The following is a 24,447-nucleotide window of genomic DNA, read 5'->3' on the forward strand; positions in this document are numbered from 1 at the left end:
AGGGATTCCCAGTAGTGAAGTCCAGACCATTGTATGGGGAGGTTCCCATAGATTGCACATCTCGAGGTTTTCCAGCTGCAGTCAGAATGCAGCTTAGAGGGTCCACCGCTTTCCACTCCAAGTAGCTTCATGGTAAAAAAAATCCAGATCCGGTTGGTCCCATTCCCCAAGAGCAGGTATGCCCAACCTGCAGCTCGGGAGCCACATGTCGCTCATGGCCCGTGATGTTTGGCTTGTGGCCATCTGCCTTGGTGCATTAGCATCCGGCCTAACAAACAACTATGAAGAGCAGCTCTCCAGATGGAGACTTTGCAGAAGAGCTGATCTGGATGCGCTTGTTCTGGCCTTGGGATTGAAGTGATGAATTTAGTAGGTGCTAAACTGGAAATAGGATGATACGGTCGGATAGAGAAGGTGATTGACGCTCGATATGATAACATGGTGGATGCGAGGATTCCCAATGGTGGTAAGATGTTCATTTTATGGGGAAGCTTTGACTGTCATTATACGGATATTGTGGGCTCTCCATGCCACTACTGTGGGGGAGTCAGGAGCTGGATGTCATTATACGGGGGAGGTCTCGGCTCTGGATGTCGCTCGAGACCCTCTCTCAGACCCGAATGTGGCTCTCAAGGGAAGGAAGGTGGAGGACTTCTGCCCGAGGGTGTGAATTTCCACATTGTGCTTCCAGAACAGTGAGTGACCGCTCTGTACTGCACAGACGCAAGAGGAAAGGTGTAGTCACCCACTGACTTCATTGTCTGTTGCTAAGCAACATAACTGAATGTTGCAAAGAAACACAGTGCTTCCAATATGTAAGAAGTCATTAGCCACTATATGAACCTTTTCGGTAGTTTCCAGTATTGCGTTACTTCATTACATCCTCATGTTTTTTTTTCTATGGTTTCCTTGACCAGACAATTCTTTGTACCCAGGGCAGAAAGTCTCAATTCTTTACATGGCCATACACGTCAGGTGGAAGTCATCTGAACGATGCGTTGGCCGATCATCGGCAGAGTCATCCAAGCCAACTAACCCGCTCCAGAATGAGCACTCATGTGTTCTCCATGAGAAAGCCGATGACTGACATGTCGGCCAGGAGCGACTTACCTCCAGGAGAACAATTCAGTCCAGCCGGCATCTCCCCTGACCATCCATTAGACAGTCAGGTGAAACCATCGATATCAGCAGGTTCAGGCAACATCTTTTCAAGATGGATTATTGTCAACACAAATATCCAAATCCCTGTTGTACCTCTGAGCAGCTTCAGCTCATGGCGCCGGCACTCCTATAGAAAGAATGAAGAGCGGCAGTGTTGATCTTCATGGCATCACAGCAGAGCCTTCATTCTGTAGGCTTGGGCTACAATGTGACGTCCGACAGTAATTCTCAGGGAAAAGCGAGAGTAGCACTTTTCTGAGCGTAGTAGGTGAGTATAGGGGTCACCATTAAAAGGCTAGCCTCTTACCTGCTGGGGTTCTGCGGATCGGGCACCACCCCATATACAGGTGGGTGCAGCCGACCTGGTTCCTGCAGAACAGTCTGCCAGGGAGAGATCCAGCAGAGCAAAATCAGGAGGAGAAAATGGAGGTGAGCGGTGTGCCTAAAAAAATGGATAAAAATAAAAATATAAAATTAAAAAACTTAATGCATTTCGGCTGTGACACCTGAGGAAGGCTGGGTACAGTCGAAACTCATTGAGTTTTTTTAAGTCATATTTTTATTATTTGTTTTAATAATTTCCAGAGAATGATCCATTTTTTTGGCTTTGAAAGCGCCGGTCAGACTTGCATTGAAGTCTATGACAAGGGACAGAAAATCAAACACATTTAGAAAGATTTGCGTTTCTGCAGGTTAAGGTGCGACACCGTAGGGAATGATTAGATGCAATGTCAAAGCGTGACACCATGATGTCAGCGGATTCTACAATTGGCGACATTTCCATAGACTGCGGTCTTATTTCCCAGCACCGGTTCTTCCATATTGCGGTCTTCTACAGATACTAACTATATGTGAGAAAATGACATTGGAAGCATAAGTAGATGATTATCCAAGGTGAAACTTTGCTGTTAAAAGGGGTTCTCCGGTAAAGACAACCGCCACCTGTAAGTCCTCTCCGTTCTCGTCTACCATACAGATCTGTTGGGACACTCCCTTTAAGGGCTTTGATGAGAATCTGCCATCCATACGGTCCTATAGCTCTCAGCATGTTGCTCAGAGCGGCACAGAAGTTGGGGATTAATGATCAGACGCTATTGTCACGTTATTGGGACGAAGGTCATCTGTTAAATAGCCGTCCGTGCCCCATAGTCCTCGTCTCTGTAGATAAACTTCAGACAGGGACATATTTGTCTCTTTCCGCGGAGTTTGAGAATACAAAAAAAAAAACCTCTAGATCGTGCTCCAATTAAAACAACCCACTAATTTGTCACAATTACAGAGGACAATTAGGGGAACTATGTTCTTTATTCCTTTGTAAATCCTCCAAGTGCCGTGAAAGTAACGGAATGCCGGACAATATAATTGTGCTATGATTAATTAGGAGACCGGCAATTAGTGATACGCAGGCGGCTTCTTACTCCCAACGAAAAACTTGCAACATCTTTCTTTGAGCGATTCTCTTATGCAGACGTTTCGTATATCCAAATTTTGCTAAATATCTTTAGGTTTATTTTTAAATTTGCGATAATGTTTATCTTTTAGTGTTAGCGGAGGGTTTTGAGTTAACGTCTATTTTCCATATGCATTTGATACATCGTATGTAGGATGAATGTATATAATGTAAGGCTACATACACATTATTTTACATCATTTGTATCATTTTCCAGCAGCATGTGCACAGCTTTTTTGGTTTCCCATAGGTTTACATTGAACTGTTAACTCATGGGAAACCGCTGCAGACCCGCAGCCGTGGAAACGCTCCGGATCCGCAGCAAAATCCGCATCGTGTGCACATACCCTGATACTATCCGAGTGCGGTCCAATTTTACATGTCCTAATTTTTTCTTCTTCCTAGGACCAAGTGTCCTATATATGAAATCTCTGGCCCATTATGGAGATAGAGCGAAGTGTCTATTCAATGTGTGTAATAAGAGAAATGTAGATTGCTTCATTTAATGCAGTTGTTGTACATAGGATTCAGCTAGAGACAGCGGAAGTTGGAATCAGGAATGCCTGTCCCATGGATCCGGCCAAACTGGTTCCACCTGGAAACAAAATACTGTAGTTGTCTTAGCATGTTTAGTAGTAGGATAATTCTCTGTAGATTAGTGTGATCTGTGAAATGTAACACAGCAATAGGACTTAAGAGGTGGAATAGTCAGGGAATAGTCAGGGAATAGTCAGGGAATAGTCAGGGAATAGTCAGGGAATAGTCAGGGAATAGTCAGGGAATAGTCAGGGAATAGTCAGGGAATAGTCAGGGAATAGTCAGGGAATAGTCAGGGAATAGTCAGGGAATAGTCAGGGAATAGTCAGGGAATAGTCAGGGAATAGTCAGGGAATAGTCAGGGAATAGTCAGGGAATAGTCAGGGAATAGTCAGGGAATAGTCAGGGAATAGAATTTTACCATTTTCATAAATTAAATGTTGTGCCATGGACAAAACCTGATACACTTTTTTTTATAACTTGTTCTGATTGTCACAGAATTGTAAATAAACTTGTAAATCACCATCTTACAATTACTCGTTGATCGTCACGTTAAGTCTTTTGGCTTCTTTTCTACCATTTTGAAAAGTCAGTATTTGTACACAACCTGGCAATGTTCTATACACTCCTAAACCAGGCTCCATGTACTTTCTCCATCCAAAGTTGTAGCTCTATGGGTCCAGGTTCAGGATTGCTTCAGGATTTGGTGAGGATTTTATGCAGGTAAAATCCTGACCAAATCTGCACCTGAGGTCACTGACAGGTCACCTGCGGTGTTCTTGCGTGTTTTTTTCATTGTAACGACATGCTGCGTTCTGAAAAGACGCGCCGCATGTGCGTTTTCGTGGGTCTGCCGCATGCGTTTTTTCTTGCATAGTGGAGATGGGATTTCATGAAATCCCCTCCACTATGCTGTAACATCTGGACGCTGCGTTTTTGACGCTGCAGGTCTACGCAGTGTCGAAAACGCAGCGTTTCCTGAACGTGGAAACATACCCTTAGGCCACGTTCACACATTCCGTGTTTGGTCAGTATTTCACATCAGTATTTGGAAGCCAAAATCTGGAGTGGGTGATAAATACAGAAGTGGTGACGAGTTTCTATTATACTTTTCCTCTATTTCGCTCCTGATTTTGGCTTACAAATACTGATGTAAAATACTGGCCAAATACTGATTGTGTGTGAACGTGGCATAAACAAGATATACAGATGAATCCAAGAACAAACAGCCGAACGCAAAATGGATACATCATACCAAGATATATTTACTGCGTAAACTGCACCATAGTAACAATGTTAATAGGTGGAGTTATTTGATTTTTTAGAGTGGATTTTCCAGATTTGTGAATTTTGAATTATTTTTGGACATTAATCATTAAACACAAAAATCCAGATGTTGCCCTGATCTGCAGTATAATGCCACTTGTGCATTGTGATTTAACCCCAAGCCTCAATTCAGAATCCGTAATTTAACATCGGCCGAACCAGAAGGTTATAGGCCGGGGTCACACTTGTGAATGCAAAGCGAGAAACTCACGCATCAATGCCGGATATTGATGAGAGAATCCGCACAAGTTTCCCGCATTGCACACAAGTGTGACCCCGGCCTTAGTCTGGATTCCATTCATCGTTTTCACACCTTTCAGGACTTTTTATCCAGATCATTTTTTTCCAAGATTTTTTTTTATTCTGTCGGTTTCGTGGTCAGTAAATTCTATGAGTACTGCATTTATAGGATTCATTTTTTTGTTAACGTTAAGGCTACATTCTGGCAGTTTGAGGAATTTTTTTTTTTTTACACTATTTTCGAAAAAAAAAATGCAAGTAACCTATTTTATTTAATGGGTGCAGAAAATCCACATCAAAAATTCGCCAAAAACTGATCATGTGAATCTAACCCAAGTGTCTATATAAGGGGCTACGTTCACATAAAGCTTTCAGTTAATGTTTGATGTTGCAAAATAAGTGTTGTTTTTTTGTTTTATTAAATCCGCAATGTAAAAGACTCACCCAAATACTAATTCTGGGGTCATCGCCTAAGACTTAAACGATGAAAGAGTACATGAAAAAGATGTTCCAAAATAAAAATTTAAAAAAAAAAAAATGTGTGAAGGACTTTCAATTTCTGGCAGGTTTTGCATTTATGGAAAAAAAAAAAAAACTATCCATTTTGGAATCATAATTAAAATTTTCAAACAAAAAAAAAAGTAACAAAAATATTTCTATTAGATTTATCAATAAATCACTCTGGATTATATAATCTGATTTTGTTTTACTTTTAATCAGATTTTACCAAACTAAGGAATCTTTAGATATCAATAAATGTGTAAATAAAAGAAAATCCAAAATTCCACAAAAGTTGTTTTATTATTATTATTATTCATAATATTCACCTTCATTGAATAGGAGGATAGCATACACTTTTTACAGACATTATAAACATGGTTTACAGAATCAACAATAACTTAAGGTCACTAAACAAAACAAAGTAAAAAAAAAAAAAAAAAAAAATACTGTATCATTTTTATGCGGCTACCGATACAAAATAATTTATTCCGGGCCCCCAGAATGAACTGCAGGCTGGCAAGATATTGCACTTTTATATTTCTTGTATCAGTGATATAATTTCCCTCCCCAACCACCAAAAAAAAAATAAAAAAAAGGTACAAAATAATGTACAGCTTGTACCATGAGCATTAACCCTCGTGCAACTGGAAGTGTTTCCTGGCATCCAAGAGTTTAAAGAAATTTTTAAAGAGGACCTTCGGGTGCAATCCCAAATTTTTATATATTTTTTTTTTTATCAACGTCTTTTTAATATGTGCATCTATGCCCGCACTCATACAAGTTGGCCCTAAATTAATCCGCCCCCCCAAAAAATAAATTAATTGTTGTACATTGTGTAAGTGTTTAACAGGAGAAATAATTTCGATACGTTTCCTTTTACATCGATGGATTTGTTTTCTGTATTTTATCCTCCACCGGCTATGCCCTCAGATTAATATATACATATTAATGTGATATTAAATCATTAACATTTAGACTTTTTTTTTTTTAGAAGGGGCAAGCATATGTTACATTTTCACATTATTATCTTAAAATTACAAGATGATCACATTTTTTGCTAAAAGATAGAAATGGGAGGACACAATTTTTTTTGCATTTTTTGTCTACGTGTCCTAAATTCTCTTTATCTAAAAATCAAGAGGTGAAGTCTCATCGCCCTAAAATAATAGAACAATTAAGGGTCGAACATTTTAAAAAAGGCCATCCTGAAATGATAAAATAGAGATCTAAATATTTCTCCGTTACATTGAAAACATATCTGAATTTCAAGAAAATCTGGCACGTGCAAACAAGGAATGTCAGGGAGCGAAGCCAATGAGCCTTAAAAATAAAAAAAAATAAAAAGCAAAAAAAAATAAAATAAGCTCAAGAAATCTAGGACCAGGTGAAATCACTTACAGAGAACCACATAAAACAATTTTTCAATGTTTGTTTGCCTTCACGGTTGTTTGGTCCCCAAAAAACCTCTTCCAGCACCAGAAGGGTTAAGTTCAGGTCAAAGATGTCCAAGAAGGAGCAACCAGGCAGCGAAACAGTCAAATAAAAGCTCACAAACCAGATGATTCCCAAAAGACCAGGGCAAAGACGGATTGAGAAAAAAAAAAATATTTCCAGGAGCAAAAAATAAATATTTGTTTCATTTTTTTAAAATTAAGCCTTTCGTTTATTTTTTTTTTTTAATTTTTGTTTTCTCTATATAAAAAGGTGTCCATTATTTTGTTTTTGTAACAAGTCTGTAGTATAAATCCAGCATCAACTACCACCGGGTTTCTTTTTTTTTACACCCACAAGAGACGTTAATGTATTTACAATATTCACAGTAATTTAGAAACAAGGAGAAAAGTAAGATGATAAGATCTCGCGATGTCCATCTTATTACCTTCACTGCGGGTTGGTTGGTCAGTAAGTGGAAAAAAAAAACAGATTATTCCTATTTCCAGTCCGGAGGGAGGAGGAAAGTGCTTATCTGGTCCCACCATGGAGTCCTGCTCAAGTCCAATGTGAACGCCTAGACGAGGTGCAGGCCAACTCTACATTGTCTTCTCGGAGGTCTCCGGGCGCCAACCCAAGGCAATGCCCACGTGCGCTTACAGTCTCTGTAGGAATTCTATTTATCCCATTGCTGTTACCATGCTGGATGGGTGTGGGTGCCCAAAGGACAAACTGGAGGAAGGGTGGATTGGTGTCGGTGTCTGCAAAATGTGGCCGGAGTGGCTGAACGGAGGCAAGTGCCCCATCGGAGCCATGTGGCTGGCCAGGGCCGCCGCGCTGAAAGGGGACGTTTTCTCCTGCATACACTTGGAAAGTTCCTCAAAACAGTCCGGGCCTTTCTTGTTTTTCTTGGACTTGTTGGACATTTTCCGATTCCTGGTCTGAATTCCTTCCTTTTTCATGGTCAGGGGCCGATTCACCTGTAACAAAATACAAGAAACATCAGACTCGGGTCTAATCTAAACCATGTACAATACTTCTGCGCTCCGGTGGAAGAGATGTGCCAGGTTAATGCTATTTCCTTGAGAAGTAAGCCATCCCTTCTATCAAGAGGGACACAGATGGTTTTTGTTTAAAGAAAAAATAAAAATTTAATCTAGCCAAAATAATAAAAAAAGTAGCCCTTACTCAATGGCACCGGCGTGTCAAGGCTGGAGAACAAGTCAGCAATGTCACCGGTGCCCAATTTAGCTACTGGCGACATTGGGTTGTTTGAAGATTTTCCTACAATTTGAGGTTTAATTTTCTAACTTTATTATTTCATATTCCTCAAGTTTAAAACCAGATGATCTCAAAAACCCTCCTGACGGGTTTCTGACACTGCCCAGATGATCTCAAAAAGACCCTCCTGACGGGTTTTTGACACTGTGCCCATCGTTTATATAGCACCGATGTACAGAGCAAAGTGAATGATTCTATTGCACAAAAGTTACAGTTTAAGAAAATACGTAAAAATATTTGCTCATTTTTGGAGTCTTTATTGCAATTTTTGCCCCCTTGTTACTGATCTGAGGGTTTCGGGACAAGTAGACATCATTCAGTAGCTGAATGGTTAAACCAACATCATCCAAATTAATTCAACAAATTGAAAGAGAAGGGGATGATTGTTTGGCCATTGTCTCGCCGTCTCCCTTTTGGTTTTACGGGGCTGCAGTAGCCAAGCTGTTGCATTGTTAGGTCACACTGGATGTGGCATTGCTATGCTGCGGGATGAATGGTGCATTACCCCGGGGAGCACCTAACAGAAACCAATCTCATTGAATTCCAAGGAAGCCAAGCTCTGCCATAGCGAAAGCCTCATCACCGGGGGCGACTTACATTGTGTAATTTGTAGTACAGTCCGCAGGCGTTACACACCGGGTCTCCATTTGCATTACGTCGCCATAAGGTCGTGGTCGTCGTTTGACAGTTTGCACAACAGGTCCCCGCTCTCCGAGCTGCTGACTTAAGGGAGAGATCAATACCGGTCAGTATGTGCCACCAGAAGCAGGCAACCTTACATCATCTACAGGCTGATAAAGCAACAATACATTGATGATTTATGAAGATTTACTGAAAAAGCAGAAATATTACTAAATTTGGTAACACTTGAGGCCTCAGACATCTTTTTTCCTCCATGAATGTTAAAAAAACAAAAACAAAACCATTCCATCATTGTGATTGATCAGATTTTCAGTGTTTGGTCAGAGTGTCGATCTTTACCATCAGTATGAAAAATAATTCTTACCCAATTAGGCCTCAGATGTCGCTAATCACTTGTTCTGTCCATGATGATCACTGGTAAAGTATATACATACCCAATAAATCCCGACAGCCACCTCTCCGCTAGTCCTTCCCCAAATCCCTTCACTGGCCACCAATTCCCCAACATATCCAGATCAATCTATTAACAATGACCTACAATTCCATCCATAACCTGTCTCCTCCGTGTATCTCCAGCAAATCTGCCGATATCTTCCCCCACACAACCTTTGATCCTCCCAAGACTTTCTCTTCTCCACATTGATTCGATCTTCACCCAATTATCTCCAAGATTTCTCCCAAGCGTCCCCCATCCTCTGGAATTCTGTGCCCCAACACGTCCGATCATCCAATACATTTTCAGGTTCCATCTAAAAGTTCCAAATGCATCTCTCCAAAAAAGCTTAAAGACTACACTGACACCGCTGCCACCTCACCACCACCTCGCCACACCCCTGGAGCGACCACGAGAACTGCCACCTCACTACTCCAGGAGCGACCACCAGAGCTGCCACCTCGCCACCCCCAGAGTGACCACCAGAGCTGCCACCTTGCCACCCCCAGAGGGACCACCAGAGCTGCCACCTCGCCACCCCCAGAGCGACCACCAGAGCTGCCACCTCGCCACCCCCAGAGCAACCACCTCGCCACCCCTCGGAGCGGCCACCTCGCCACCCCCAGAGCAACCACCAGAGCTGCCACCTCGCCACCCCCAGAGCAAACAGAGCTGCCACCTCACCACCCCCAGAGCGACCACCAGAGCTGCCACCTTGCCACCCCCAGAGTGACCACCAGAGCTGCCACCTCGCCACCCCGAGAGCGCCCAGAGCTGCCACCTCGCCACCCCCAGAGTGACCACCAGAGCTGCCACGACACCACCCCCGGAGCAACCACCAGAGCTGCCACCTCGCCACCCATGGAGCAACCACCAGAGCTGCCACCTCGCCACCAAATCCCCTCGACCTACTGTCTTTCCCCATTATCATGTAGACTAAGCCCACAAGGGCACAGCCCTCTCCCCTCTGTACCCTTCTATCATTAGTTTGTTCTTGAATATATTTTTTTTTTTCAGTGTCCAAAAACATGGAATCAATGGTGCTTTGAAAATAAAATCTATGGTGATATTAACACCTTTTTGCAGATCATGTGTCCAGAAAAGCAACAAGGCGACATGTCCATTTTGATCAGATCAGCATTACCCGCAGAAGTCTATGGATCCATGAAAATTAAGGTCAGAACAGGGACGGAGTCAGTGTGCAGCCCGTGTACTGTGCGTAAATAACACTGCAATAGATTGGAGATGTTTTGTAATTATTTTTTTATACCAGAAAATCGGTGATGGTAAAAACGGACACTGATCAACCACTGATGAAACTGTTTTTTACACATGTGAAAAATTACACATATAAATGAGGTCTAAATAGAGAAAGACAGACATGTGAACAGCCGCATAGCCTATAAGGCCACATTCCCATGAGGAGTTTTTACACCGCGTATTTTTTTTTAAAAAATGCAAGTAACGTATTCTACATAATGGGCGCAGAAAATCTGCAACATCAAAAGCGCAAATGCCCATGAGAATAATGGGCACATTGTATCCAGGAAAAACACTATATATACACACACACATATATATACAAAATATATATATATATATACATATACATATACATATACATATACATATACATATACATATACATATACATATACATATACATATATATGTATATATATATATATATGTATATATGTGTACATGTATATATGTGTACATACATATATATATAAATATATATATACGCACACATACACATACACACATACATACACGGTAAATTCCTCAAAGCACATTATCAAAACGTCAAAAATACAAAAAATAAAAATGAAATATGTTCAATCATCTGATGAATTTGTGATTCACCACATTTTATTAATACCCCCGAATAATTTGTTTTTCAAGCTTCTTAACAATGCTGCCACCAGGGATTTGACTATTCTAAGCTTGAAAGTCAATTAGGCAGAGAAGAGCTAATATTTTAGGTGACTCAAAGGAATTCCCCATCTCTGAGTAACAGGATGACTTGATGACTTTAGAGGTCAGAGCGAAGTCTTCACTGGCCCTTCAGGAGTTAATATTTTGAATTTTTTTTTTTTTTTTTTTTTGGGAGGGGGGTGTTCTACCTTCCCTCCAAGTCTTTCCAAGAAAACACACATTTATTATTATTAACCTCAGAGGCATTATTTGTAAAGTATTGGACATTTCAAAACAGCCCGGACGGCCTCGCCTAGAGGGTAAAACTCTCTAAACTTTTTATTTTATGTCCGGAAACAGAGAGTGGAGGTTTCCTTATCAGCACAATGCAGATATCCGGATAGGAAGCTTCCAGCATGAGCTCACAGAGCCCTGAACAACAAAGGCAGGTTCCCGAACACAGTGGAGAGGTGACTCCATGGAAAAAGAAAGAACATGAATAGCTTAGAAAATGGAGGGATTGTCCTGGAGAGAAAGAAGGGGAAGAGAAGTCCCTGTGCTCCAGACTACACAAGAGCAGCACAGACAGTACAGCCAGGGTGTTCCCCTGATTTATGGGGCTGATAAGGGCACTGGTCGGGCAGAGCATGAAGGGAGCAGCCCGATCACCCTGCATTGGTCACCCTGCATTGGTCCCAGGCTCCTGTGCACACCTTGCAGATTTATCACAAAACCTAAAGGGTTTCCTGATGTCAGCAAAGTGAACGAGAATCCTGAAGCCTCATGCACACATTGCATATTTTTGATTTGCAGATTTAAATCAGGTCGGGGAAAATCTGCACCAAAAAAAGTAATAAAAAAAAAAATAGCGCACCTATTTTATGCAATGAGAAATTTCTGCACCAAATACTGAACATATGCACACTAATGAGAATTTCTGCACCAAAAAAAAAAAAAAAAAATCACCTATTTTAAGCAGCGTTTTTCTTCCCATGAAATACAGCAAATGTGTGCACACCATGAGTTTTGGGGGAGATTTTTACACTTTATAAAAAAATAAAAAAAATGCAAGTGTCATTTTATTGAATGGCTTCAGAAATGGTGCAGAAAATCTGCAACATCGAAAAGCTCATGGGAACATAGATTAATTAATGCAAAAATCTGAACAAAAAACGCATGTAAAAAACACCTATTTTATGCAACGTTTTCCTGCCAAGAAATGGTGCAGAAAGTTGTGCACAAGTTTTTTTTTTTTTTTAAGGCTTAATTTAACAAGAAACAGTACAAAAATTGTTCAAAAGCATCAGCAAAGATCAGACAAATAGAATTTGACGGTACTTTTAAACATTAGACAGTGATGCACAAAATATGTGCACAAACCAAGTCCTAAACTAGCTGTGACGTCATCCTGGAACTTTAGCTCCAGTCAATGACACTAGTGTAGCAGGATCAATATTCCATGATTGCGACTGCCTGCAGTGGTCAAGACTGGTGGCAGCAGTGCCTGCTCTGAGGTCAGGTAGAAAGCTTGATCATACAGCCCTGGGTGGGGGTTGTAATTTAACCCTGTAACCAAAAATAAGTCACCCCTTCCCCAAGTTCAATGTTATAGGAAACATAGCAGGAAGAAATGTGATGTCACTGTTCTCCTGCGGAGCCTTCTGACCACAAACTGATCACATCCTTACTAAGACGTCATTCACATGTCTGGATTTAAACACCAGGGGAAAAAAATTGTGCAGGTGTCATCTGTGTTTTGCATCATTGTGCTGTAAATATTTAACATTGCAAAGTATTGGAGGAGCAAAGTAATTAATAATATGTCCACAGAAGGGATCCAGCAGGAATCCATGGGCAACAAAGTTGTGCACAACTTTAGTCCACCCAAAAAAAAAACTGATCCAGTTAATTTTTTATTATTTGTAAAGCACTGTGGGATATGTTGGCACTCTATAAATAATAGTAGTAATAGAAAGTAATAGTAGTAATAGTAGTAATAGTAGTATTTAATATTATTATTATTATTATTATTAATAATAATAATTTATAATAGTATGTATAATAATTATTATTCCGTTTAAACATTTATGGAAAAAAGGATCAGTTAGCCATCAGTTTCTACCATGTGAAAAGGATCCGTTTTTTGTTTACTGGATCAATTTGAATAGAGATTACTCTGAAGTTCACATGTCCAGTAGTAGATGCTAAATATTTTTTTTTTCTGCCAAAAGTGGATCCTTTTCAAATAAAAGAAAAACGGATGGCTCGGTTTTCCAGACTTCAATGTTACAAAAAAAAAAAAAGAAAAGAAAAGAGATCCAGTATAGTTTTTAGATGGACAAAAAAAAACAAAAGTTGAGTTTGCACAATTTTGTTAACGGATTGCTGCTGGATCCGTTCTAACACATCAGTACTGGACATATGAACGCAAAAAAAATGGATCCAGTTGAAATGAGTTTAACATTGAAGTCTATGGAACACTGATCCGTCAGTCATCCGTTTGTTTACTCGATCAGTTTCAAATAAAAAAATAAAAAAAGAGCTTTATTCATTTCTTTATCCAATCGGTGAAAAACGCAGATGAGGCACTGATGCAAAATAATGACAAGTATTTTTTTTTTTTTGACATAGGTGTGAATTAAGCAAAAAAATGCTACCTAAACATTGTAAAAGAAAATATATTAAAAAAAAACACAAGATAATAGATCTCTAAATGTAAATTAGTATCCATATATCCAACATAGCAATATAGGAGGATTTATGACTAAGCCCAGAAATCGCACAAGAAATATATATCAGTCTGAACTGCAGCCTGTGACTCAAGCACTCCCAGCTTCCTAAGTGATGAGAGTTGAAGTTCTGACATTATCTAGCGCAGGTCACACTCCCTCCTCCCAAGGGTCAGAGTCACCTACCAGTCTCCTCTTGGGTTTTATGAGTGGTCTATTCTGACCATTCATTTTGTGGTAGAGGCCGCAGGCGTTGCACAGATAGTGGCCGGTGCCGTCCCTCCTCCACAGCGGCGTGGCCGTGGCTCCACAGTTCACACACTCTCTCCCTTCTAAATGGAAACACGAAGAAACCGGATTTCTTTCTTTAAAAACAAATTCACAATATTTTTGCACGGATCTCCAGACACAAATCAGAAAAAAATAAGCAGCAGTAAAGTTCACACAGCAATGATTCATTATATAACACCTGATTGCACCCACAGAAATGCAGAAACAAATATATATATAAAATGCAGTATAGAAAAAGCAATCAATTATTAACGCAAATATTTATCGGGAGAAACCCGACAACTGCTAATAAACGTAGTCGGAAGTAACAATATTTATCTTCTGGTTTCTTATTTGTAAACAACGATAATTCCATAATAAAACATACGAGAATTCTATAATTAATAAACATAACATACTGATAATGCTATCATTAATAAACATAACATACGATAATTATATTATATAATCTGTATAATGAACAACAAGATCTATTACAAGGGGATTAGATTTAATTAGATCATCCATTCTATGCAAAAAAAAATAATAATAATTTTATACAGGACAAAAAAAAGTAGAAGTCCATAAACTAAGAATTATTTTTCCATATAAAGACCATAATAGTTAAAGCAACATTTTTTACATTACATTTAAAAAAAAAGCCTCTAAAACAAGGCATAAAGGTTTCTCAAAATTATTCCAGGGAAGAGGTTTCCTCCCGGTCTCCAGTGAGCAGGAAGCAGGAGTGATCCCTTAGGTTTTAGATTTCCAATTTATATATTTTTCTGACCTTTTTTAACATTTGGATGCAAATTTAGTGCAGCTACTAACAGTGTGTGACAGCTAAACAAAAAAAATGCTGTCGGGGGAAAAATATAATCTTGTAGCTGAAGCTACAGAAGTGACCTACGAATAGTATAATAATAATTATAATAAAAAGACGCTGCATCTGCACACAGCTCTATTCATTCTATTTATTCTGATGGAAATTGCTCCTGTCATTAACAAGCAGTGACGATCGTCATCAGCTACTTATGTCCTATAATAGAAATCTCTGCACTTTATATTCGGGATGGATTAATTCAACAACATATCCTGCATTTTACATAATTATCGGAGATTTACTAAAATTGTTAAAAACGTATCTTAAAATAATTGCTTTTTCGGTATATAACATATTTCCCGTTGCATACATTTCTATTCCATAGATAATTTGTAATATTGCACAGCACGAATCTATATAAAATTATCCATTTTGTTTTTATTTCTCTTTCACGTTAATTCTAGATTTAAAAAAAAATAATTCTGTATTGGTGAAACATTCCTTTTGTGCAGACATTGGGAAGTCATGTATATTCATGACCTAGATAGAGTGATAGTAAAGTCATATTTTATCCATTGCCCCTCTCCTGGAGCCAGGGTCGCCCACCAAGCTTCCCCCTGTTTGTAGTGTGGCCAGTTCCCCCTGAAGGGTCTGTCGCCCACCTACTGATAGCGATTTATCCCTGCCATGTTCTACAAATGTATCCAGCCTGTGTTCCTGAGCTCCCAGACATTTTCCCAGTAGGGATATAATTTATACATCACAATTTATATATTTTCTGCTCCATTTACAAGGGTAACAGCTGTTCCCTATGGAAGGGAGTTATCTGACTTTTTGGAAAGTGCTTTGTTTGTGCCTCTGAAACATTTTATTCGCCTTTATTTGCAAATACTAGGATTTCACCAATTCTCAGTAGACATGTGCAGAGCACGGATCACCTCCCAGGTGAAAATGCAAATCACTCACTTGTCCAGCTGATGAAAATATTGAATGGAGATGAAAATAGAATAAAAAATCTTGTCCTTTATTAGCGCATCCTAAAAACAAGCTGACGCGTTTCAGGCAAAACTGCTCTATTGCCTGAAACGCGTCAGCTTGTTTTTATCTTGCGCTAATAAAGGACAAGATTTTTATTCTATTTTCATCCCCTCCATTCAATATTTTCACAAGCTGGACAAGTGAGTGATTTTCTTTTTTAATGCATAGAGGAAATCGTTAATCTTGTATATAGGATATCACTGGGGATTATTGGTCATCCGTGTGATCACATTTTCCCTAAATACAGTAAGAAGCTCTAGGCAGTTTTGGGGTCTCACCTGAACACGATCTGCTTTTGCTCCTCTGTTTTGGGGTGAAGCTGGAGGCCGGGCCTCCCAATAAGCTGCCGGGATGGAAGAGGCCGCTGCTGTAGTCATGAGCTGCCGGCACATAGGAGGGGTAGGTGGGGATGGGGTGGTGGGTGGAGGACTGGGCGCCCATGTTCCCCAGGCTGCTCCTCAGGGGGCTTCCTCCCTCCATCTTCATCCCCTCAGACAGGGACATCTGGTACTTGATACTGTCCTTGTCCTCCACCCTGGAGGCCGGGGAGGCCGCACTGCCCGGATCCGGGGATACATCCTTGGGAGGGGTCGGGGGGAAACCGAACAGGTGCGGGCTGGAATGTGAGGCAGAGGCGGCCCCCGAGGAGCCCCCGCCAGGATATAGGGAGCCCCCCGTGGCCGCATGGTGCAGGGGGGTCTTGGCAAAGGGATTGACAGTCCAGGGGTTGTGGTGATGGGCAGCGGCCAGGGGAGACTTGCCGCCATCCAGCCAGGGCAGTGCCGGGCTGTGCAGGATGTGTGGCCGGCACATCTGGCTGCCGGTCAGGCGAGCTGTGAGCAGAAGATACCGGTAATTAGCCACAATAATCCCCGACTGCAACATATCCCAACCTGCAGCCCCCAATATACCATCCAGGATCACTGCCCCCAATACACCATCCAGACCGTATCCAGTATCACAGCCCCCAATACACCATCCAGACCGTATCCAGCATCACAGCCCCCAATACACCATCCAGACCGTATCCAGTATCACAGCCCCCAAATATACCATCCAGACCGCATCCATCACAGCCCCCCAATATACCACCCAGACCGCATCCAGCATCACAGCCCCCCAATATACCACCTAGACCGCATCCAGCATCACAGGCCCCCAATATACCATCCAGCATCACAGCCCCCAATATACCACCCAGACCGCATCCAGCATCACAGCCCCCAATACACCATGCAGACCGCATCCAGCATCACAGCCCCCCAATATACCATCCAGCATCACAGGCCCCCAATATACCACCTAGACCGCATCCAGCATCACAGGCCCCCAATATACCATCCAGCATCACAGCCCCCAATACACCATCCAGACCGCATCCAGCATCACAGCCCCCAATACACCATCCAGACCGTATCCAGCATCACAGCCCCCAATATACCATCCAGACCGTATCCAGCATCACAGCCCCCAATATACCATCCAGACCGCATCCAGCATCACAGCCCCCTAATATTTATTAATATAACACCATTAATTCCATGGTGCTGTACATGAGAAAGGGGTTACATACAGGGTTATAGATATCGTTTACTGTAAACAAATTTACCATGACAGGTACAGAGGGGAGAGGACCCTGTCCTTGCGGACTCACATTCTATGGGATAGTGGGGAAGAATATACCAATATACCATCCAGACCGTATCCAGCCCCCCAATATACCATATATCATGCAAATGACGCTCCGCAACAACCAAATAGTACATAAGACAAGAGCTCAAACTACCAAAAAATAAAGTGGAAAATTGTGCAGAAATTGTCGGGACTCTATAGCTATAATGATTAGAAGCTGTCAATACACCAGGAATCTCCAGATATTAGAGATCGGCCTAAATCTTCCTCGGATGAGGGTCACATCCAGCACAATAAATAAGACTCCCCCCAATCTCATATCCCATCGCTTGATCTTTATTTTTTTAATTTATTTATTGTTGGGGGGGGGGGGGGAAGGTATCCATGTGTTATTTATGCAAATTGATAAATAAATATTATACTTAAATAAAGATTATAAAATAATAAAATTGTATAATAATTTCTGAAATAAACTAATGATAAAAACTAAAATATTAAAATACAAATAATGCTAATATATTAGGAAGTTTGTTGGGGGTCCAATAAACTAAACTGAGCTCCTGTGTTGTCAGTGGCAAATAAAGGGTTACAGAAGATGGCAGCCACTGGAGAAGGAAGTGTGACAGATCGTGTGGTCCCCATGACAGGAGCACATTCACACCGTGCGGCACCCACGTTCACACCGTGCGGCACCCACATTCACACCGTGCGGCACCCACATACCGTGCGCCTGGCTGTAGGACACCCGGGCCCGGGCATGCGCAGAGTTGGCATAATAGGGATTTCCCTGGGAATCCAGATGGTTGAAGAAGACATCGACCTCATCGGGGGGCAGCAGCTGGGTGGGCTCCATGTAGTTGTGCGCCAGCCCCGGGTGGTGGCTCTCGGGGTGCTGCCCGTTCAGCACGGCATGGTGGGCCATCCAGCGGGGCTGCTCGGTGGCCACTTCCATCATTGCTCCCAGTGGAGCCCAGGTCCTGTAGACTGGGGACTGCAGCGGAATCCTCGGGCTCCTCACCTGCGGAGAGCGGAGGACATGACAGTCAGCGAGGGTCACCGGGCAAAGCTCCAGGACCGGGGGCAGCAATAGCGCAGAACTGGGGGCACCGGGGAGACACTGGATCACGGGGAGACACTGGATCACGGGGAGACACTGGATCACGGGGAGACACTGGATCACGGGGAGACACTGGATCACGGGGAGACAGACATTGTATCGCGACCTCCGCAGCTCTCTGTTATCAGCTCAGCGGGGGAAGAAGAAGTTTCAGAAAAGTTACTTACAGCAGAGTGTGCAGCGATCGGGCAGAGCGGCGGGGCGGTCAGTGTGAGGCAGCCTGTCCGCTCCCGGCCTCCCCGGTCCCGTCCGCAGCCTCCGCTCTCAGCCCTGGCGCCAGCTGGACTCCCCTCACTAAACAGCGGCTCGCAGCCTCGCACAGCTAATAACCCCCGGCCAGCCAATCACAGCGCGCAGCCGCTCAGCCCGCCGCTCCTATTGGTCACTCCCCTGAAAAGCCACATTCCCTAATTCACTCCAAACAGCTAAAGACCTCAGAGGGGGGGGGGGGGGGGTCTGATTACTGGGGACATGGGGGGGTCATTAGTGGCTGCACTAATGGGAGGGGGGTCTGATTACTGGGGACATGGGGGGGGGGGGGGGTCATTGATGGCTGCACTAATGGGAGGGGGGTCTGATTACTGGGGACATGGGGGGGTCATTAGTGGCTGCACTAATGGGAGGGGGTCTGCTGCATCATTTACATACTCTACATACTGGACATGTGCAATATATGGCGGCATGGAAACTCATCAGTCATCATCAGAGCTGAGGCTATCTACACATCACATAGATAGATAGATAGATAGATAGATAGATAGATAGATAGATAGATAGATAGATAGATAGATAATAGATGATAGATAGATAATAGATGATAGATAGATAATAGATAGATAGCTAGATGATAGATAGATAGATAATAGATGATAGATAGATAATAGATGATAGATAGATAATAGATAGATAGCTAGATGATAGATAGATAGATAATAGATAGATATATAATAGATAGATAATAGATAGATGGATAGATAATAAATAGATAGATGGATAGATAGATAATAGATAGATAGATAGATAGATAGATAGATAGATAGATAATAGATAGATAATAGATAGATGGATAGATAATAAATAGATGGATAGATAATAGATAGATAATATATAGATAGATAGATAACAGATAGATAGATAGATAATAGATAGATAGATAATAGATAGATGGATAGATAATAAATAGATGGATAGATAATAAATAGATGGATAGATAATATATAGATAATATATAGATAGATAGATAATAGATAGATAGATAATAGATAGATAATAGATAGATAGATAGATGGATAGATAATATATAGATAATATATAGATAGATAGATAGATAGATAGATAGATAGATAGATAGATAGATAGATAATAGATAGATAGATAATAGATAGATAATAGATAGATAATAGATATAAGATGATAGATAGATAAAACTGAATATAAGATGATTGATACATTTATCTTTATCTATCTATTATCTATGTATCTTCACACCTGCACATGCAGTAAACACTTCGCTACTGCACCAACCAAAAGATACTGTAGCAAAACAAATTTACATTTCCAATTAAAACAAACCTTTGTCACGTCTTGATATTATTTATTGAATTAACTTTCAGTGACGCTCACACCTACTGGCAATGTTACCTACTATATATAATGTTAAATTATACTTTTGTATATAACTAAAATTAATATAATAACAAATATATTTAAATAAATATTAGTAAGTGGATAGTTTAATAAGTTGAAATAGAGTGATGGACAGATGATAGATAATAGTCAGTGTGAGACATTACACATTTCTTAATTTACTTGCTAATTGAGATTTTGTCTCTTGTTGCCCATAGATCGCTGCCTGTACCCAGAGTTGTGCCTATAGATTGGGGTCTGTCTGCACCCACACCTTATATTGGGGGATGTTCCATAGTGGGGGCTGGCTCAGTGGGTACATGGTGGGTGCAGATGATGAGGCTGCCTGTACCCAGAGTTGTGCCTATAGATTGGGGTCTGTCTGCATCCACACCTGATATTGGGGGATGTTCCATAGTGGGGGCTGGCTCAGTGGGTACATGGTGGGTGCAGGTGATGGGGCTGCCTGTACCCAGAGTTGTGCCTATAGATTGGGGTCTGTCTGCATCCACACCTTATATTGGGGGATGTTCCATAGTGGGGGCTGGCTCAGTGGGTACATGGTGGGTGCAGGTGATGGGGCTGCCTGTACCCAGAGTTGTGCCTATAGATTGGGGTCTGTCTGCATCCACACCTTATATTGGGGGATGTTCCATAGTGGGGGCTGGCTCAGTGGGTACATGGTGGGTGCAGATGATGGGGCTGCCTGTACCCAGAGTTGTGCCTATAGATTGGGGTCTGTCTGCATCCACACCTGATATTGGGGGATGTTCCATAGTGGGGGCTGGCTCAGTGGGTACATGGTGGGTGCAGATGATGGGGCTGCCTGTACACAGAGTTCTGCCTATAGATTGGGGTCTGTCTGCATCCACACCTGATATTGGGGGATGTTCCATAGTGGGGGCTGGCTCAGTGGGTACATGGTGGGTGCAGGTGATGGGGCTGCCTGTACCCAGAGTTGTGCCTATAGATTGGGGTCTGTCTGCATCCACACCTTATATTGGGGGATGTTCCATAGTGGGGGCTGGCTCAGTGGGTACATGGTGGGTGCAGATGATGGGGCTGCCTGTACCCAGAGTTGTGCCTATAGATTGGGGTCTGTCTGCATCCACACCTGATATTGGGGGATGTTCCATAGTGGGGGCTGGCTCAGTGGGTACATGGTGGGTGCAGGTGATGGGGCTGCCTGTACCCAGAGTTGTGCCTATAGATTGGGGTCTGTCTGCATCCACACCTTATATTGGGGGATGTTCCATAGTGGGGGCTGGCTCAGTGGGTACATGGTGGGTGCAGGTGATGGGGCTGCCTGTACCCAGAGTTGTGCCTATAGATTGGGGTCTGTCTGCATCCACACCTTATATTGGGGGATGTTCCATAGTGGGGGCTGGCTCAGTGGGTACATGGTGGGTGCAGATGATGGGGCTGCCTGTACCCAGAGTTGTGCCTATAGATTGGGGTCTGTCTGCATCCACACCTGATATTGGGGGATGTTCCATAGTGGGGGCTGGCTCAGTGGGTACATGGTGGGTGCAGGTGATGGGGCTGCCAGTAACTGTGACAGGTAGAAGATTAACACATAAATAGTAAAATAAACAATCCAGTCATCAGATTACAGTCTGCACAAAGCCGCACTAGAATATGCAGATCGCAGCTCTGGGGTCTTCTGTTCCTCCCACCACAAACACAACAACTAATTAAAGCAAAACAAGTTCATTCACCCAGTAAACCGGACTAGTCTGGTTGTTTTTTTTTCTTTTTCTGCCAAACAGGCCGCGAACGGGTTAATGCTAATAGTGGCCTTTATTTTGGGGTGATGATGCCCGCAGGGCGTTATGGAGACAGGGGCACTTACTCACTGAGTCACTGAACCAGGATTGGACCCTTTGTTTGGTTTGTGTGTGTGTTTTGCACATGAGCTTTTTTTTTTTTTTTTTTTTTTGGGGGGGGGGGGGTATTTAAAGGGTTGAAAGTTAAGTAATTAGGTAACAGGGGGCTGGCTTTGGCTTTTGATGCTGTGTCTCTCGTTCGCCAATGCAGCCATCCAGACGCCGGCTCCCTGACGTCACCGCCAAATCTGCAAGGAAATGGAGGGTTGTGTCCCACATTTTACCATAATTCCAATCAGCCTGTGGCTACAAGTGGGAAACGAATAGTATCTATGATGATGATGAGCGTTATAGTAGTCGGTAGTAGTGCAGAGTGGAGGCCAAGCTCCCCGGCCAGCCCCCTCCTGACCCCAGGATTTTGCACTATTACCTCCAGGGCTCCTGTCTGCTCTTCCCATAAACCTTTCCGTCCACACATTGTAGCAGCAGATAGAAAGTATCCAGGAAAGGGCAGAAACCAGTTATAATGTGTGATGTCCCAGTATTACCACCAGTCATATGCTGGGAGGACCGGCCGGCGCTGCAGAGGTTAACTCCCCATAGAGTCCGGAGGAAATGCAGACAGAGGATCTGTGTTCAGGAGCAGAAGGAGGAGAACAGGGACCCCCGACACCGCGCTCCGGGAACCTGGGGGCCCGCACTGAGACCACCCCCTGCCCGGGAACCTGGGGACCCCGCACTGAGACCACCCCCTGCCCGGGAACCTGGGGACCCCGCACTGAGACCACCCCCTGCCCGGGAACCTGGGGACCCCGCACTGAGACCACCCCCTGCCCGGGAACCTGGGGACCCCACACTGAGACCACCCCCTGCCCGTGAACCTGGGGACCCCGCACTGAGACCACCCCCTGCCCGGGAATCTGGGGGCCCGCACTGAGACCACCCCCACCCGGGAACCTGGGGACCCCGCACTGAGACCACCCCCTGCCCGGGAACCTGGGGACCCCGCACTGAGACCACCCCCTGCCCAGGAACCTGGGGACCCCGCACTGAGACCACCCCCGCCCGGGAACCTGGGGACCCCGCACTGAGACCACCCCCTGCCTGGGAACCTGGGGACCCCGCACTGAGACCACCCCCTGCCCGGGAACCTGGGGACCCCGCACTGAGACCACCCCCTGCCCGGGAACCTGGGGACCCCGCACTGAGACCACCCCCTGCCCGGGAATCTGGGGGCCCGCACTGAGACCACCCCCTGCCCGGGAACCTGGGGACCCCGCACTGAGACCACCCCCTGCCCGGGAACCTGGGGGCCCCCGCACTGAGACCACCCCCTGCCCGGGAACCTGGGGACCCCGCACTGAGACCACCCCCTGCCCGGGAACCTGGGGACCCCGCACTGAGACCACCCCCTGCCCGGGAACCTGGGGGCCCCGCACTGAGACCACCCCCTGCCCGTGAACCTGGGGACCCCGCACTGAGACCACCCCCTGCCCGGGAATCTGGGGGCCCGCACTGAGACCACCCCCTGCCCGGGAACCTGGGGACCCCGCACTGAGACCACCCCCTGCCCGGGAACCTGGGGAACCCGCACTGAGACCACCCCCGGGAACCTGGGGACCCCGCACTGGATCCAGCAGCTGCAGCCCCCTCATTATCGGTGCATTGCGGACTCCTCTGGAGATGAGACCCCTGTAGGTGAGTAACTTCCATCACTTGTGTTTATAGCGCGGGGCTGAGGCGGCTTCTGCTGGGGTCCTTTATGCAGGATTAGGGGACTGTTCACACCTGCGCAGACCCTGGATCACACATCAGTCTGTTATTCGGCGCTGTCACTTTATTGCCACTTGATACAGACACAATCTGTACAATAATGGCAGGAAAAGACTCAAAAGGCTCAGAGAAGCCTCAAAAGGGGCAGAAAAGGCTCAGAGAAGCCTCAAAAGGGGCAGAAAAGGCTTAGAGAAGCCTCAAAAGGGGCAGAAAAGGCTCAGAGAAGCCTCAAAAGGGGCAGAAAAGGCTCAGAGAAGCCTCAAAAGGGGCAGAAAAGGCTCAGAGAAGCCTCAAAAGGGGCAGAAAAGGCTCAGAGAAGCCTCAAAAGGGACAGAAAAGGCTCAGCCTTGATTTAAAACGCAGAGAAGCCTCAGTATAAGGCGCTTCGTCCCTCCCTACTTTGCGCCCCATTATTACTGTGTAGATACATTGTAACATTCTGAATCTTTGCTGTTGATTCTTTCAATAAATATTTTCAGAAAATGTCCAATAAATGTGTGAATGATACTTTTCTCCTGGTGATTTATTTCTGCGGGTTATTAGATGGAAATCGAGGACAACAAATAATACAGATACGTTTTACGCAAGATCCTGGCTGCGGTGAGAGGACGATATAATCGTATGCGATCCCAAATGTCGCGATATTGTGGAGGATAGTTCTGTGTGTGAACAGTGTCAGCGGCCGCAATGA

At 43.7% G+C, this 24,447-nt stretch overlaps 1 protein-coding gene across 2 annotated transcripts; it reads right to left on the reverse strand.

Moving 5' to 3' along the window:
- Positions 1–5,496: 5,496 nt before the first annotated feature.
- GATA2 (GATA binding protein 2) lies at positions 5,497–18,825 on the reverse strand. 2 transcript variants are annotated; one of them, XM_069736311.1, is made up of 6 exons: positions 18,699–18,825; positions 18,138–18,432; positions 16,061–16,615; positions 13,838–13,983; positions 8,525–8,650; positions 5,497–7,626 (listed from the first exon to the last, which is right to left on the reverse strand). In XM_069736311.1, exons 2-6 carry the CDS (start codon positions 18,367–18,369, stop codon positions 7,327–7,329), a joined length of 1,359 nt encoding a protein of 452 aa, XP_069592412.1. In that variant the 5' UTR covers positions 18,370–18,432; positions 18,699–18,825; the 3' UTR covers positions 5,497–7,326. The 2 variants fall into 2 exon arrangements, with proteins under 2 accessions (XP_069592412.1, XP_069592411.1); XM_069736310.1 differs by having other exon boundaries at positions 13,838–14,016.
- Positions 18,826–24,447: the final 5,622 nt, after the last annotated feature.

This window comes from Ranitomeya imitator, chromosome 8 (assembly GCF_032444005.1).
Source record: "Ranitomeya imitator isolate aRanImi1 chromosome 8, aRanImi1.pri, whole genome shotgun sequence".
Lineage (NCBI taxonomy): Eukaryota > Metazoa > Chordata > Amphibia > Anura > Dendrobatidae > Ranitomeya > Ranitomeya imitator.